Source organism: Capra hircus, chromosome 28 (assembly GCF_001704415.2).
Source record: "Capra hircus breed San Clemente chromosome 28, ASM170441v1, whole genome shotgun sequence".
Classification (NCBI taxonomy): domain Eukaryota; kingdom Metazoa; phylum Chordata; class Mammalia; order Artiodactyla; family Bovidae; genus Capra; species Capra hircus.
This window is the reverse complement of record NC_030835.1, coordinates 36587593-36606119: the sequence shown is the minus strand read 5'-3', so window position 1 is coordinate 36606119 and position 18527 is coordinate 36587593. Positions and strand designations below refer to the sequence as shown.

At 44.9% G+C, this 18527-nt stretch overlaps 1 protein-coding gene across 1 annotated transcript in view; it reads right to left on the bottom strand.

Annotated features, from left to right (window-relative positions):
- Positions 1-18239, bottom strand: part of NID1 (nidogen 1) — a 99396-nt gene extending 81157 nt beyond the window's left edge. The window contains exon 1 of the mRNA XM_018042466.1: positions 17821-18239. Coding sequence (XP_017897955.1) covers positions 17821-18045 — 225 coding nt within the window. The 5' untranslated portion in view covers positions 18046-18239. The remainder of the gene's footprint in view (positions 1-17820) is intronic.

Below are 18527 nucleotides of genomic sequence, written 5' to 3'. Positions count from 1 at the left end.
TTTAAATATCAAGCAGAAATTACGTACAGCATATAGGCCCCAGAGTTCTGGGATGGTGGAAGGAACCAACTGAACACTTAGAGACACTCTCCAAGTGGATCTTAGAGACTGACTGTTTCCGAGAGACTGACTGGACTTGTTTCCGACGGCTCTGCTCAGACTCAGGATGACCCCACAGTCCCAAGGCTCTTCTCCATAGAAAACTGTGTATGGGAGGCCCCCTCTCATAATAAAACAGGTGTCAACAAATTTGCCTCAGGTAAGGGGAGATGAGATTTTACAGCAGATGGAACAACTAGATACGGTAATAAATCAGGTAACTAAGTTTGTACAAGAAAGGGCGCCATTCCCCCTTGGGGAACAGATTCATGAATTTGTGCCCGGGGATCAGGAGTGGTCAAGGACTGGAAACATGACTCCTTGGCCCCACATTGGAAGGGCCCATATACTGTTGTTCTAACCAACCCTACTGCAGTTAAAGTTGCAGGTGTCACTCCCTGGATCCTCCACATGAGGGTGAAGAGAGCATACCACGCAGACCCGGAGGACACCGAGCGGACTACACAAAGGGACCCCACTGACCCCTGTGAAACCAAGGTCATCTTGAAGAAGAGCAAGAGGTGAAGCTCTACAATCAACTGCTGCAACAAGGACTTGCTGGTATCACCTTGAGACTAACCATAGTTTCAGTACAAAGAGGGACCTGTGCTATAATTAATGTTGAATGTTGTGTATATATTCCTGATTTATCCGGCTATATATCAGCCACCCTAGATGATATGAGTCAGACACGACTGAAGTGACTTAGCAGCAGCAGATGACATGAAAGGTCAGGTAAAAGTTATGTCTGATGATAATCTTTCTTTTTGGATTTCGGTCCTATCTGGGTGAAGGGTGATTGGTGGAAAACTATATTCACCATTGTCATAGTTGCCTTGATAGTTCTGCTTTGTGGACCCTTTACTTTACAGTGTATTATGAACTTTGTAACCCAGAAGTTGATGTCGTTCTCCCAAACTGGAGGTCGGAGAGTCAGGGCGCAATATATCCCTATGAGTGATGCTCATATTATGAGTTAAGAGCATCAAGAGTGGGGAATGAAGGAGGAAACAGACGGAACGGCTCCATCTTGAAAGCAGGACTCTATCTTGAGCCAGACTGTGGACTTTGAGCTATATGCCCAGTATCTGTGGAAATGACACACCAACTGGAAAACCAGACCCCCTGAATGGAAGAGCCCCAGGGCTCATACCTAGACTCTCTGTTGCCTAAAAGAATACCCTGATTATCTGTGTAACCAAATAGAATCATAAATTCTATTATGCTTATTGGGGTATGAGCACAGGCCTATTGATAATTGTCCACTGTTAACTACCTAGGCTTAAGGCATATGAATCACAGGCCAACTTTGATTGTATCTTTCTTTTCCTTTGCTCAGACTAGTTTCAGGGAATTTGGGGAGGTGGGTTTGGGCACGTACACTTAGAGTATATAAGGTTTTCAGAAAGACTGGTCGGGGTCCTTGGCTAAGAGGAGACTCTGCCGTGGGCCCGCCGGTGTAATAAACTGCACTCCACTATCTGCATTGTCCTTCTGAGCGAGTTTGTTTCCCAGAACGCGTGGTTACAACAAAAGCGCCAGAACAAAACTCTTAAGTCTAAATTGCAAATGTTTTCTCTTAACCCCACTGAGCAAGGGAAATGACTCTGGCTTGAATTAGAGACAGAAACAAAAGGATTAGCAGATTAAAAACAAGGGGCAACTAGGGTAATAGTTAAAAGATGAGTCAATGTTTTAAACTTAATCCAGCTAATGCCTAATGAGAGGCTCTGGATCAGTTGGCCATTTCTTCTGCAGGGAATTACTACTGAGACATGGAAAAGTGGTTGAGAGTCTTTAAATTTTAACTTCTGATGTGTCTATCACGGAAGAGGTAGAAGTGTCCTTCAGCATTCCAGAACAGCAGGTGATCAGGGAAGGGAAGAGAAGGACCTTGTCCAAACTGGCAGTCTCTGGGGAGAAGCCTGCCTCTCTAACACCTCCGATGGAGAAATCAGATGTTCACCTGTGCTGACTAGGGTACCAGGACCCCCTGAATTTGGATTATATCAACCCCTTAATTTGAACATCAAATATCACAAGGAAAGAATTAAGCACTCATCTGCCTTTCCAGAATGAACCATGTCAGTATAACCCCAAACCCCATTTGATGAAGGACTTTCACTTCACTCACTCCACATGTGAAGCCAGCTAATACTGTATTAACTGAAAGAATGCTAGAAACCAAACAGCAAAGGCAACAAGCCAACAGCAAGACAAAATAGAACACCATTTTGCAACCCTTAATTTAGTAATTGATTTAGGCAGAGTATCAATAGTTGCCAAAGACATTAAGTGAAAGGTTGGTGGGCATGAGGACAGCTGTGTAAAGTCAAAGTATCACCCCATTGCTTGCTCCCTGCTCACAAGAGGAAAAATGTAACCCAACAGACATGATCTAAGCTGTCATCACCTTAACACGAGCAGCTAACAGGGTAAGCAGACATCACTTGCCTCCTGATGTTATACAGTGCGACATGCACAGCCTCATTCATGAAATATTCTTGTTAAATGTTTAACTTGCTCATCAATGAAAATACAAACCCAATTAAAAATGAGCAAGGGATATGAACAGATGTTTCTCCAAAGCAGATATACAAATAGCCAATAAGGACATGAAAATATGCTCAACATCATTAGCATCAGGGACATGCAAATCAAAAGCACAATGAGATACCACATTACACCCACTAGGATGGCTAAAATCATAAAGTTAGATAACAATGAGTGTTGAGGGTGATGTGGAGAAACTGGAACCCTCATACGTTGCTGATGGGAATGTTAAATGGTACAGCTTCTTTGAAAACTGGTTTGACAGTTCCTCAAAATATTAAACATAGAGTTACCATCAGTTCAGTTCAGTCGCTCAGTCATGTCCGACTCTTTGTGACCCCATGAATTGCAGCATGCCAGGCCTCCCTGTCCATCACCAACTCCTGGAGTTCACTCAGACTCACGTCCATCGAGTCGGTAATGCCATCCAGCCATCTCATCCTCGGTCGTCCCCTTCTCCTCCTGCCCCCAATCCCTCCCAGCATCAGAGTCTTTTCCAATGAGTCAACTCTTCGCATGAGGTGGCCAGAGTACTGGAGTTTCAGCTTTAGCATATTCTTTCCAAAGAACACCCAGGACTGATCTCCTTCAGAATGGACTGGTTGGATCTCCTTGCAGTCCAAGGGACTCTCAAGAGTCTTCTCCAACACCACAGTTCAAAAGCATCAATTCTTTGGCGCTCAGCCTTCTTCACAGTCCAACTCTCACATCCATACACAATTCCACTCCTAGGTATATCTAAGAGACCTGAAAGCAGATGTCCACACAAAACCTGGACACGACATTCACAGCAGCATTATTCCTAACAGCCAGAAAGGAGAAACAAGCTGAATATCCATGAGCTTATGGATGGACAAATTCAACAACAGAATATTATTCAGTCATAGTACCGGGAACTGACATGTACAACAAAGTGGACAAGCCTTGAAAATGTTATGCTGGGTGAAAGGAACCCGTCACAAAGGATCACATGTTGTATGATTCTATTTATGTGAAAAGTCCAGAGCAGACATGTCCATAGAGACGGGCAGTAGATAAGTGGTTTCCAGGGGCTGAGGGAGGTGGGGGGAGATGGGAATGATTGCTGAAGGTTACTGGGTTTGTTTGGGCGGGGGCGGAGTGGAGTCGGGTGAGGTGTGAGCAAAATATTCCAGAGTTAGACCATGCTGCTGCTGCTAAGTCACTTCAGTCGGGTCCAACTCTGTGCAACCCCATAGACGGCAGCCCACCAGACCATGATGATGGTTGCACAATTCCCTGGGATATACAAAATCACTGAGTTGTACACTGTAAAGGGGTGAATTTTATAGTACATAAATTATATCTCATAAAGCTGTTATTTAGAAAATCAAGGAAGTGTACAAGACAAGAAGGAATGTGTACACACACATGTTTGTACATTTGAGAATCTCTCTGCAAGGAGAGAAAAAAATTCATGAATAGTAATTGTCTCTGGGGAGAGACCAATGGGGCTGAAGGCCAGGCTAGTAAGAAAACTTAGCAGTATTTTTGCAAGTTTTTTTTTCACCCATTTGCACTGTCTTACTATTTCCCAAGTTAATTTTAAAGTAAAATTCTACGTTTTATAACAAAAACAACGTTTAACCTGAATATTTCCAAATTACCAGTTTTCAGAAATTATAGAGATGCAATAACAGGCTAGACTACATTACAGAAAAAGTCAAATGCAGAAAATAGGACATTATATAGGACAATAAGCAGTGACTCTTAAATAACTTGATAAATCAAAAGTAGGGAGAGGATCAGTAAAATTAAAAGAGACTAAAAAGTCAAATGCAGCACCTGTCATTCTTTGGTCCCCAATCCGAATAATTCTAGCTTATAAAGACAGCTTTGGGGATATCAGAGATTTGATATGGACAAGGCTTAAACTGAAAATAGGAAATTATTATTGATTTTGTTTTTGTTATTATTGATTTTGTTAGGGCTTCCCTGGTTTTGCAGTAAAGAATCTGCCTGCAATGCAGGAGACCTGGGTTTGATCCCTGGGTCTGGAAGATCCCCTGGAGGAGAAAATGGCAACTCACTCCAGTATTCTTGCCTGGAGAATTCCATAGACAGAGAAGCCTGGCAGGCTACACTCTATGGGATCACAAGGAGTTGGACACGACTGAGTGACTAACACACACACGATTTTGTTTAGTGAGATAAAAGTATGCTGGTTAGGGAAATGCTCTTATTGTTTTAGGAATGCATATAAAATACTTAGTGAGGAAATGTCATACTGACTTTAATTTACTTTGGATACATGAGTAAAGAAGAATTAAATAGGGAAAATGCTAACAATGGTTACATTTATGTAATGTGTCTATGGGTGTTCATGATACTCATTTCTTCCCTTTTTTGTATCTGTGTGAAAACACTTCTGAGTAAAAATTAAAGGGACTTCCCTAGCAGTCAAGTAGTTAAGATGGCACTTCCACTGCAGGGGAACAGGTCCAACCCCTGGTGGGGAAACTAAGACCCCACATGTCCCGTGCCACAGCCAGATTAAAAAAAAAAGGGAAAAATTTACCCGAGTTAATAAGCCTGCTCCTTAAGGACCAAGAACCAACTGTTTTCACAAGCAATGCAATGGTGAGTGTTGTGATGCAGTGTATGTTGTGATGCAGTGTGAGTGGTGTGACAGTAGTGAGTTCCATGACAGCAGGAACCATATGAGGTGTCACGCATCATCTGATGTAGCCACGCACACCTGGTCCCCAAATCTGTACACTACAGTGCTGATAAGAGACTGTGAAATGAATAAATCAGTGAAAGAAGCAAAGAAATCAGTGTCCAAGGTGGCACAGCACAAAGACCACCAAGCTAGGAATGGTAAGATCCGAGCTCAAGGTCCACCTCAGCACTAGCTGAGTGTATTTTGACAAGGTATTTGACAAGCTGCAGGGGTCAGTTTTCCTCTCTATAATAGGGGGCTGGTCCTATCACCTGCCCGAATGACCTCACAAGGCGGCTGCATGTCTCAGATGTGATAACACGTGAGCAAGCCTCCTTACACACACAACCCCTGTCCAGACACTGTCACACCCTCCCCTGTACGCTGGCAACAGGTCTCTAGCTGTGGACTTTACTCTTCCTTCTCCACTCTTCCCCCCAAAATCCTCTATCCAGAGGCAGCATAATTTTTTAAAAGCTTCTTATGAGAAGTTACTTACAAGGGAAAAATTTCAAACACACAAGAATCACCAAAAGTATCCACACGCTTTAGTTCTCATTTTGTCTGTTCTTTCCAATATGTGCTTTATTTTTTTTCTCTTTTGAAGTATTTTAAATGAAATCCAAGGCTGATTATTTCACCCATCAATAACTCCATATGTAGCTCTTCTAGAAAAGCAGGTTGTCTCAAAAATGTCTTTTCCGGCCACTTTGTCTCCATCAGGATTCAACAAAGTCCTCACTTTGCATTTGGCTAACTTGTTTCTAAAACCCTTTTAATCTAGGCAGTTGTCCCTCCTTTTTCTCTAACACCACTTTTTGTTGAGGAAATGGAAATCTTTTAAAAATAAATCATGTCAGGAGGGGATGGGGATAAATTAGGATCGTGGGATTGAAATTACACACTGCTATATTTAAAACAGATAACCAACAAGGATATTGTTGTTGATAACCAACAAGGATGCTATATAACACAGGGAAGTCTATTCAATATTCTATAATAACCTAAATGGGAAAATGATTTGAAAAATAAATATATGCAGTAATTATATATAATTGAATCACTTTGCTGTATACCTGGAACTAACGCAACATTGTAAATCAACTATACTCCAATACTGGAGAAGGAAATGGCAACCCACTCCAGTACTCTTGATGGAGAATTCCATGGACTGAGGAACCTGGCAGGCTACAGTCCACAGGGTCGCAAAGACTGAACACAACTAAGCAGTTAACACACACACATACTCCAACATAAAATAAAAATTTTTAAAAATCAAGTCACTCATCGACTCAGAATCTCTAATGGCATCCCACTGCTTTATAGAAAAAAGAAATACCTAGGAGTCATTCCTTCCTTCCTTCATTCAAACAAACCATAACAAAGCACCTACTGTCCCCCAGACACTGCTCCCGGTACCAGGCAGAGAGCGGTGAATAAGTCAGGTCAGACTGCCCCACCCTCAAAGGGCTCAGAGTCTAGTGAAAAAAGACGAGTAACAAACAAGTGAACAAATAACCAAACTAGTTTTAGGTGGCTACACATGCTGGGATGAAATCGACAATGCAACAAAACATCACACATGGGGGTCTGCGTGTGAGCAGAGACCTGCGTGACAGGCAGGTGCAGACACACGGAGATCAGAGAGAGAAGAGCCTGCACCAGGGTGGGACAAGCTGGCTGCACTCAAGGAAGAAAAAGTGGCTGGTGAGGCAGCAGTCTAGCATGAGAGAAGAGCAGGGCAATAGGATGAGGGCAGATAGCCAGCACGCTGCACCATGCAAGTTGCAGACACGTGGTGAGAAGCTGGATGTCAAGTGCAAAGGGAAATGCTTGGAGGGCTTTGAGCTGGCGTGTCCAAGTCTGGCTTAGCTCCTCCAGTTCTTGCCCCACCACTCTCACTCACATTGGCTCTCATCCCATCCCAAAGACATGCCAAGCTTTTCCTCTCTACCTGCTCCTGGTCTTACACTCAGTAGTGAGCCACCATCCTGACCTTTCCCTTTTTCACATGGCTAACCCCCTTTTTCCAGGCTTCAGTTTCAGGTTGAGAAGATCCTCCTGACCCTCCACCTACCTCAGTTTCACCACAATACATGAACTTCTTCATAGCACTTATCATAGTGGCAACTGGTCAATGATCTGTATCATTACTGATACTTCTTCCTCACTAGACTATGAAGAGCAAAAACAACACTGGTCTGGGCTCAATCTCTAGCTCCAAAGCTTAGCACTGGTCCTGGCATGTTAGGCAACAAATTAAATATTTGTTGAATGACTAGACAATGTATTTCAACACTGCACTACATTTTCTAAGAAACAGCCAGTGTCCTGAAATGGAGCTTCCCGGGTGGTGCAGCGGTAAAGAACCCACCTGCCAATGCAGGACACTCAAGAGACATGGGTTTGATCTTTGGGTCAAGAAGATCCCCTGGAGTAAGAAATGGTAACCCACTCCAGTATTCTTGCCTGGAAAATTTCATGGACGGAGGAGCCTGGCGGGCTACAGTCCACGGGGTCTCAAAGAGTCAGATGCAACTGAGCAAGTAAAGGTACCTATTCCACATCTGGTCACTTGATCAGAGAACATCAAAGATCCATGATAAAACAAACCTTAGAGATAATCCTGTCAAACCTCTTCATTTAATAACAAAAAGAGGTCTGGAATAGTAACTGGGTGATATATGAAATGACTGGACCTCAATTATAAATCAGTTAATCAACATGATTCATCAATTTCCTTTTCACTTCTGATGGAAATTAATACTCTCTTAAGTATTCTGTGACCCATCCAGGGCCACTGTTAGACCGTAGGAGGCCTTTAGGCAAAATAGAAGCAGGCACTTTTTTCTCTGAATGGAAAGGCCCATGCTGAGGTTCAGGACTTGGTGAGTGGCCTGTGGGCTGGATTTTAGCCAGTCTGTCCTCTCAGCCAGAGCCCTGTGCTGCAAGCCACTTGCATAACCATGGGTGGTGGTCTTGGACTTAACCATAAACTTCCTTTGTGCCAGTGAGTGCAGCAGGTCCATGAGTGATGGCAAGAGGCATACAACAACCTCAGGGAGCCAGGCTGGCCTGCAAGCCACTCACAACTAGCATAGAGCTGCATGCAACCTCCCATCAAACCCAGACTCTAGCCTCCCCAAAAAAGTCATGGGAACATGTTGAATATAGAGAAACATCTAATCAGCTTGTAGTCTGCTAAAAAAGAACTTAATCGGAGTGCCAAGACATACGAGAAATTATAAAAGGTTGGAAAGGCCAAGATTAAAAAACCAATTCAGAAGAGCAATCCAAAAGTTACAAGAACACATGCTGAAAATGCAATCCACCAGAAGAGCCAAACAATTAATTTCTTTTTTGTTGTTTTCAATTTATTTATTTTTAATCGAAGGATAATTGCTTTACAGTACTGTGTTGGTTTCTGCCATACATCAACATGAATCAGCCGTAGCTATACAAGCAAGCAATTAATTTCTTGAGCATGAACACTGGGCTTCCTGCTGTGGCAGCAGGAAGTTCAAACTACCAGCAAAGTGACAAAGTTCACAGCTGCTGGTTGGGTCTGCAGATGCTACACTAAAAATATGAACCTTGAAAAGATTTTGCGCTGATAGGTACATGGGGGAGCCTGGTGGGCTGCCATCTATGGGGTCACACAGAGTCAGACACGACTTAAGTGACTTAGCATAGGTACATAAGAACACCAACTGGAAATGCTGAAGGTTCAAACACAACAAAAGGAAGACGCAACGAGTAGTCCCACACCCTAACACCACCACAAAACCAAGTGGGTATGTTCCCTTGCCTGGAAACTCCCATGGACGGAGGAGCCTGGTAGGCTGCAGTCCATGGGATTGCACAGAGTCGGACACGACTGAGTGACTTAGCAGAGCAGCATGTTGCTTCAGGAAATGGCAGATGACACTATGTCAATGACACTATTGATAAACAGATAACTAATGAGAACCTACTGTATGGCACAGGGAACTCTACTCTGTGCTCTGTGGTGACCTAAGTGCGAGGGAATCCAAAAAAAGAGATATATGTATACATACAGCTAATTCACTTTGCTGTACAGTAGAAACTAGAACCACGTTGTAAAACAACTAGACCCGAATAAAAAAATTTTTTAATAAATAATAGGAAAAAAGGAAATGGCAGATGAGGCTGGTCTTGATCTCAAATGCAACTGCCACGGAGTCAGTAGGTTCTGTGGGCACAAGTGTTGCCTCAATGAAACACCATGAACTATATGAGACTTGCTTGCCTGCATGATCAAGAGTAATTTACAGAACTGGTGCTTCTGTTTACTTTACTTGCTTCTAAAATATTTTGTGTGTATATACAGAAAAGTTTCATTCCAATTACGCTAAGAACACTATATATGCCAGAATGTCTAAACACGATTTGTCTGTAATGCTTTATTTTGCTTTGCTATACTTCCTAGTACATTAAGAAATTGCAGGGAGTTTCCATTTTGACATATTTTATGGTTCTGTATATTACATGTACAAGGGACATCTTTTTGTTGATGTCTTTGAAAAATTGTGCGTGAAACATGTTTCTCAAAAGTTACATCAAAAAAATTGAACACCACAGACTTCCTTGGTGGTCCAGTGGCTAAGACTCCTCACTCCCAATGTAGGGGGCCCAAGTTTGACCCTTGGTCAGGGAACTAGATCCCACATGCTGCAACTAAGCATCTGCATGCCACAACTAAAGATCCTGCATGCAGAAACTAAGATGTGGCTCAGTCAAATGAATAACTAAAAATAAATATTTAAAAATCTAATACCAAGAGTGAAGTATAGAAGAAAGGTTTGGATTTTATTTTAAAAAAAGATGCGATCTCTGCTCTCAGTGGAGAAGAAAGCCCAGTTTTAGAGCACACTGCCTCAGGATAGTGCTTTAAACACAACCCAGAGACGCTGCCACGGAGCAGGCAGATGAAGCCACAGAGTTTGGTTATAATACCCAAAGAAAGGAAAACTGAACAAAGGAAATGCACCATACTCTGCAACTTTAGGGGCTTTGTCATTTGTTTGTGGACAGACAGAATAGAGGATGAGATCAGCAATGATCACAGTACAATGCTTCAAGGACTTAGCTCAAACCTACTAGGGGTCAGGGACTGAACCCAGTTGAGTGGAGCTTGTCTGGAGACTCTGAGCTCCTCAAGTGTTGAGTGTTGTTCCTTCATCACGATTCACAGTGCAGGGCACTGGGACCACCTGTTCCTCTGTGGCTCCCTCCTGACACTGGGACTTCCTTGAGGAGGGCACGGATCTGGTCATATTCAGAAGCTGCATTTCACATGGTTTAGAGCCCCAGCGCCTAGCACAGTCCCATACAACACACAAGAATCCCTTGGTAATCCCCTGGTGGGAATGAAGCAAGTTTTGAAGAAAATGAGCAGCCTACATTGGCATAGAAGGTAGGGTAAAAGTTGGAAGAATGTGAGAAGATCTTAAAAGGAGAGTTAAATTTACCCTACCTAAGGAAAGATTCCTATGTGTAAGTGGTATAATGAAAATCAATTTGTGGAAGATGCGGTGCGTGTGTGAGACAGACACAGACAGACAGTCGTACACAAGGAAGATGAGGAGATGAGTCAGGAGAGCCAGGATACAATCTTTTTTCTTCCAAGGATATCCTTTTATTGTTTTTCCATCACAGGAAGAATTTTATTTCCCACACCAGCTGAATATATTAAATAATAACTAATTCATTTCACCATGTGTATGAATCAAGACAGAAAGAATATCATATGCAATTGAATCACATTCTAGAATTTCTTCTATTGACCTACAGGCAATTAGAGCTTTCAGTCAGCATGAGATAACCAGCCTTAGTAAATCGAGGTAATAAGATTCCAAACAAAAGAAGCAAGTGTCTTGACTGTTCCGTACAACTGCATCGAGTTTTTGAAGAACTCTTGCCTGGGGGAGTTCACAACATTGGCCAAGGCAGCAGAGCTCATGGAATATGCTCGTTGGCTCAGCGAGCTGGCTAAGCAGATTTACAGACTGGCCCACTCCCCACTCATTATTCAGGATAGGGTCCAAAGAATGACTGGCTTCATCACCGGGACTGCCACTTCAAAAATATGAGGTTTTTCCACACGGAGAAATAGATGTTATCATGCAACGGCCCACAAGAGCAAGCTGGGCAACCAAGATGGCCCCTCGCCCCACCATGGCTCAGTCATGAGACTTGCTTTAGTCTGTGAGATGTTAGGAAACGTGACCCAAAAGAGAAGACTTGAAAAAGCACTATGCATTTCCGCTTACTCTCTTACATTTTTGACATCCCCATGAAAAAAGAACATGCTGGCCCTATGAAACATCACCATCTAATAGAATAAAGTGGTAATGCATACATTCAACAGCAGCAATGTCAGGTATTGTGATTCAAAAGCTGAAATTTTAATATTATTTCATTTTAATTAATTTAATTTAAAATAGCTATACATAGCTAAATGGCTACCATGTTAGGCAAAACAGCTATGATAAATGATAGACACTTCCCACCTCCCTGCCTAGAGTAGAACCAGATCATCCCAGTTGCTCCTGCTGAAGCCACCCTATATGAACCCACCATCTACTAATTCCAGCCACATGAGCAACAGATGCTTATTGTTACATGCCACTGAGGTTTTGTGGTTGTTTGTTACACAGCAAGAGCTGGCTGATACATTTATTTTCTGACTCCCACCTGCCTATCCCAGGAAGAATCCTCCTATTCCAACAAAAACATTCTGCTCCAGTGGGGTCATATTCCTCACTTTCCCAGCACCTGCCAAGCTTGTTCCACCGTCATGCACTTGCCCCAGCGGTATCTTCTATTTCTGGCCTCTCCATTTCTGCCTCCGTCTAATGAAATTGTACCTGTCTTTCAAATCTTAAATGTAAAAGCATTTCCCCTAAAGTCAGGAACAAGACAAGGGTGTCCACTTTCAGCACTACCATTCAACATAGTTTTGGAAGTTTTGGCCACAGCAATCAGAGCAGAAAGAGAAATAAAAGGAATCCAAATTGGAAAAGAAGAGGTAAAACTCTCACTGTTTGCAGATGACATGATCCTCTACATAGAAAACTCTAAAGACTCCACCAGAAAATTACGAGAGCTAATCAATGAATATAGTAAAGTGGAAGGATACAAAATCAACACACAGAAATCCCTTGCATTCCTATACACTAATAATGAGAAAATAGAAAGAGAAATTAAGGAAACAATTCCATTCACCACTGCAGCAAAAAGAATAAAATACTTAGGAATATATCTACCTAAAGAAACTAAAGACCTATATATAGAAAACTATACAACACTGGTGAAAGAAATCAAAGAGGACACTAATAGATGGAGAAATATACTGTGTTCATGGATCGGAAGAATCAATATAGTGAAAATGAGTATGCTACCCAAAGCAATCTATACATTCAATGCAAGCCCTATCAAGCTACCAATGGTATTTCACAGAGCTAGAACAAATAATTTCACAATTTGTATGGAAATACAAAAAACCTCGAATAGCCAAAGCAATCTTGAGAAAGAAGAATGGAACTGGAGGAATCAACCTGCCTGACTTCAGGCTCTACTACAAAGCCACAGTCATCAAGACAGTATGGTACTGGCACAAAGACAGAAATATAGATCAATGGAACAAAATAGAAAGCCCAGATATAAATCCACGCACCTATGGATACCTTATCTTTGACAAAGGAGGCAAGAATATACAATGGATTAAAGACAATCTCTTTAACAAGTGGTGCTGGGAAAACTGGTCAGCCACTTGTAAAAGAATGAAACTAGAACATTTTCTAACACCATACACAAAGATAAACTCAAAATGGATTAAAGATCTAAATGTAAGACCAGAAACTATAAAACTTCTAGGGGAGAACATAGGCAAAACACTCTCCGACATAAATCACAGCAGGATCCTCTATGACCCACCTCCCAGAATACTGGAAATAAAAGCAAAAATAAACAAATGGGACCTAATTAAAATTAAAAGCTTCTGCACAACAAAGCAAACTATAAGCAAGGTGAAAAGACAGCCTTCATAATGGGAGAAAATAATAGCAAATGAAGCAACTGACAAGCAACTAATCTCAAAAATATACAAGCAACTCCTGCAGCTCAATTCCAGAAAAATAAGCAACCCAATCAAAAAATGGGCCAAAGAACTAAATAGACATTTCTCCAAAGGAGACATACAGATGGCTAACAAACACATGAAAAGATGCTCAACATCACTCATTATCAGAAAATGCAAATCAAAACCACAATGAGGTACCATTTCACGCCAGTCAGAATGGCTGCGATCCAAAAGTCTACAAGCAATAAATGCTGGAGAGGGTGTGGAGAAAAGGGAACCCTCTTACACTGTTGGTGGGAATGCAAACTAGTACAGCCACTGTGGTGAACAGTGTGGGGATTCCTTAAAAAACTGGAAATAGAACTGCCTTGTGACCCAGCAATCCCACTGCTGGGCATACACACCGAGGAAACCAGAATTGAAAGAGACACATGTACCCCAATGTTCATCACAGCACTGTTTGTAATAGCCAGGACGTGGAAGCAACCTAGATGTCCATCAGCAGATGAATGGATAAGAAAGCTGTGGTACATATACACAGTGGAGTATTACTCAGCCATTAAAAAGAATACATCTGAATCAGTTCTAATGAGGTGGATCAAACTGGAGCCGATTATACAGAGTGAAGTAAGCCAGAAAGAAAAACACCAATACAGTATACTAACACATATATATATGGAATTTAGAAAGATGGTAATGATAACCCTGTATGCAAGACAGCAAAAGAGACACAGATGTATAGAGCAGTCTTTTGGACTCTGGGAGAGGGAGAGGGTGGGATGATTTGGGAGAATGGCGTTGAAACATGTATACTATCATGTAAGAAACGAATCGCCAGTCTATGTTCAATGCAGGATACAGGATGCTTGGGGCTGGTGCACAGGGATGATCCAGAGAGATGATATGGGGTGGGAGGTGGGAGGGGGGTTCATGTTTGGGAACTCATGTACACCCGTGGCAGATTCATGTCAATGTATGGAAAAACCAATACAGCATTGTAAAGTAAAATAAAGTCAAAATAAAAAGAAGAAGAAACGACTCGCCAGTCCAGGTTTGATGCAGGATACAGGATGCTTGGGGCTGGTGCACTGGGATGACCCAGAGTGATGGTACAGGGAGGGAGGAGGGAGGGGGGTTCAGGATGGGGAACATGTGTACACCCGCGGTGGATTCATGTTGATGTATGGTAAAACCAATACAATATTGTAAAGTAATTAGCCTCCAATTAAAATAAATAAATTTAAATTAAAAAAAATCTTAAGTGTAATCTCCTCTGTAAAATCTTCCCTCACTACTCTAATTCACAGCAATCCCTTTGGTCCATGGCATGTTTTACGGTTGATGTTGAACGCATTATGAGTCAGACATAGACTTGGGCTGATATCCTAGCTTGGGCATTTTTAATTGATGCTATGGCCTTGAGTATTTCTTCATCTGGAAAAAGAGGGGCAAGTTGCTGTGAGGATTAAATAATGTAAGACTAGCTAGACCCTGACACATGTAGATATACTCACCCAGCAACTGTTTTCCATTTCGATGGCCTTCCTTTCTTTTTCCTAATCTAGTGCCCAGAACAGTACAGACCATCTAGTTCATACTCGCACTCCCTGTCAATTCGCTTTTTCATTCAGAGCCCTGTAAGGGTTTCCACCAGCTAAAACAGGATCTACACAACAGATAGTGGTGGACGCTGACATGGCACCAGATCCCCCTTCAGCTCCCGGGAATGCAGCCCACAGCCCTCCTCTTTGACACTGCCTGTTGTTTCCATGGGAAAAACTGCCTCACCCAAGGGTCATAACTCCTTCCAGGGCAGCCCTAATCTAATCACTGATCACCTTCTCAGGAGACTTGAGAGAGCTTTGAAAGGCTTATCCCACCTCAAGAGCTCCCAGAGGGGTGGCAGGCACCTTGCTGACCTTCACTGCAGCTCAGCTACTTCACTGCCCTCCCTTCCACAGGGGTGGATCTGAGGAGCTCCCCCTAATGAAATGACCTGCCTGCTAATCTCTATCTCAGGGCTTCCATGGTGGCTCAGACAGTAAAGAATCTGCATGCAATTTGGGAGACCTGGGTTTGATCCCAGGGTCAGGAAGATCCCCTGGAGAAGGGACTGGCAACCCACTCCAATATTCTTCCTGGAGAGTCCCACGGACAGAGGAGCCTGGCCAGCTACAGTCCATGGGGTTGCAAAGAGTCCAACATGACTAAGTGACTAACGCTTTCACTTACAATCTCCATCTCAGGGTCCTTCCTGGGAACTGAACCTGTAGCACAGAAGTTAAGATGTGAAGAGAGCTCTGGGAGTCTTTCTCCTTGATATGTAGATTAAAACCCCAAATAGGCTCAGGGGACTTCCCTGGTGGTCCAGGGGCTAATACTCCATGCTCCCAATGCAGAGAGCTAGGGTTCGATCCCTGGTCAGAGAATAGATCCCATATGCCACAACTAAGGGTTCCAAAGCCGCAACTTAAAAAGAAAAAAAAAAAAGATACTCAGGCTGCAACTAAAGACTCTGCATGCCACAATCAAGACCCGGTGCAGCCAAATATATAAACATTTTTATAAACAAACAAAGAGGCTCAGAAGGTGTGGATTGACAGGAGTCACTTTTCAACAATAGATTTTCTAGGTCTGTAGAATGTAATGTGTTTAGTCTGATGCCACAAGTAAAGGAGAGGAGAAGAGCCCGAATTTAACATGGAGGTTCTGAACTTAGGATCCAATGACTACCTGTCCCCCATAGAATTCATGGGTCTGTTAACTTAGAAAAATAAACTTAATTTTCAGTAGCTCATAACCCAAATTTAGCATTTCCTTCCATTGTAAGTGTAGGCAACAACTCTATTAACGCTTAATGACTATGCCACTAACAGAAGTCACAGATATGCTCCTATCATTATACAGTCATTATAGTAGGTGTAGGACTCCATGGACGTGAGTCTGAGTGAACTCCGGGAGTTGGTGATGGACCGGGAGGCCTGGCGTGCTGCGATTCATGGGGTCGCAAAGAGTCCCACACGACTAAGCGACTGAACTGAGGTGTAGGTGTATAGTAGGTGTCTCTGCATACTGTTTACAGTCCCATGAGCTTGAAAGTTCAGTCATTAGCTGACCATACACTGGAGCCACTGCTTCACCTTGTTATTTAATATAATTCTTTTTTTTAAATTACATATCTTCAAACAATTTTTAAAAAATATTTTAACTCATTTCAACAGAATTTATTTCCTTGGCAATCCTGTGGATTTTATCTTGCACATTTAAAAACCTAAGAGGGAGTTTTCTAGGCTACAGCAGACTGCCTAAGGAGGTCAGGGCGGTGGGGATAGCAAGGGGACACTCTCTATGGGTGGAGAATTCAAGGACTCATTCTTTTTCTGCAAAGCCGACAAGCTCCACGTGGGTGTTGTCCTGGGCGCAGTGTGCCGAGATCAGACCAGCAGAGCCATGTCAGGGGCAGGACAGGCTCCAGCCGCTGTTGGAGTTGTTCCCCCGCCCCTCTTCTGGAATGCACACAGCTTTATATGAAATCCACATGGTGCGCGGCAGCGACAGGAGGCGGCACGAAAGTACTTTCCCAAGTTGACAGCGTCCCCGCGCCCAGCCAGTCCGGAGAAGGCTCCAGAGAGCGAAAGGTCCCTCCCTGTCCCTCTCCCCATCTGGCTCCCCACCCCCCACGGTGACAATGGTTGGCTACAGGAAATTGGATCACCGGGGCGCTCTGCTTTCCCAGCCCTGAACTCTGGACACAGAGCAGAATCATTGCCAAGACGTATCCGGAGTCCGCACACACATGCAGGGGCTGTCGACTGCATTCCCCGGGCCGAGAGCTGGGCTTGGCGGTCTTTATCTGCCCCGGCACCTACAGGAGTCCCGGGGCCCGCGAGCCAGCTGCTACCCAGCTCTGGCCTTCGTCCGGCGCCTGGTCCCAAGCGGACCAGGTCCTGTCCCCCAAAAGCAGGGGACAATGGCGCGACGCGGACAGACTTCCCGGCCCACTGCCGCGGGAGAGGAAACTCCGCCCGGGTCCCGGGGTCCCGGGGTCCCGGGTCAAGAGTCCTGGAGCCTGGCAGTGCGCTCGCGAGGCGGCGCAGACGGGGCGAGCTCCCCAGAACCCAGCGACCCTCCTCGAGCGATCGTGACCAGGCGGCGCGGAGGCGTCGGCTGGCCGGGCGGAGGCGGGAGCCCCCTTGGGCTTGGAGACGGAGCGCCGCACCCCGCGCCCCGGCGACCACCGGGTGCGCGTGCCCGCCCACGACGCCCCGGTCCGTCCGGCTCCGCGGGCGGCCCCGGCCCGCCCGGGCCTTCCTCCAGACGCCGCCTCAGCCCCTCGCGGCCTCTCGCCCAAGCGCCCCCACCTCCCGCCCGGGGTCGCACTCACGTAGACCGAGTCGATGTCGGATCTGTCGAAGAAGTGGAGCGCAGTGCTCAGCTCCAGGGCTGGAGAGACCAGGTCGTCCCCGGCCTCCAGCTCCAGGTCCCCATGTTCGGGGCCGAAAGGAAAGAGCTCCTGGCGGCTCAGGCAGCCCCCAGGCCCCGCTAACAGCAGCTGCAGCAGCAGCGCCCACGTCCACGCAGCTCCGCTCCTGCGGACCGTGGCCAACATGTTCCCGGAGCGCCGTCCCGCACACCGAGGAGCTCTGCGGCCGGAGGGTGAGGAAGGCGGAGATGTAACCGGACGCCCCTCGGCAGCCCCTCTGCGCGTCCCGCCCCGCGAGGTTCCCACACCGGGAAATAGGGGAGGGGAGCCGAGGGGAGCAGAGGGGAGATGGAGAGGGCCCCGCCCCGCCCCGCCCCGGCCGCGGAGGCTGCCCAATGGCCGTGAGGGGGAGGGCGAGGGGCGACACCGAATCCCCCAGCAGTTCGGGTCCGGTCGCCCTCGTTCCCCGCCGGGTAATGGGCGCTAGAGGCCGCGATTCCCAAAACCAACCCAGTTCCCACCGAACGGCCCCTCCGGGAGCTAGGAACAGAGTGCCGGGCTCTGCACCACTGTCCTTGGCCCAAGGTTAAGTCGTAGAGATCCGGCGACGTGGAACTGCCCCGCATTCGGACACAGTCCAGCCCAAAGCTGTTTGGTGGCGTCCGGAG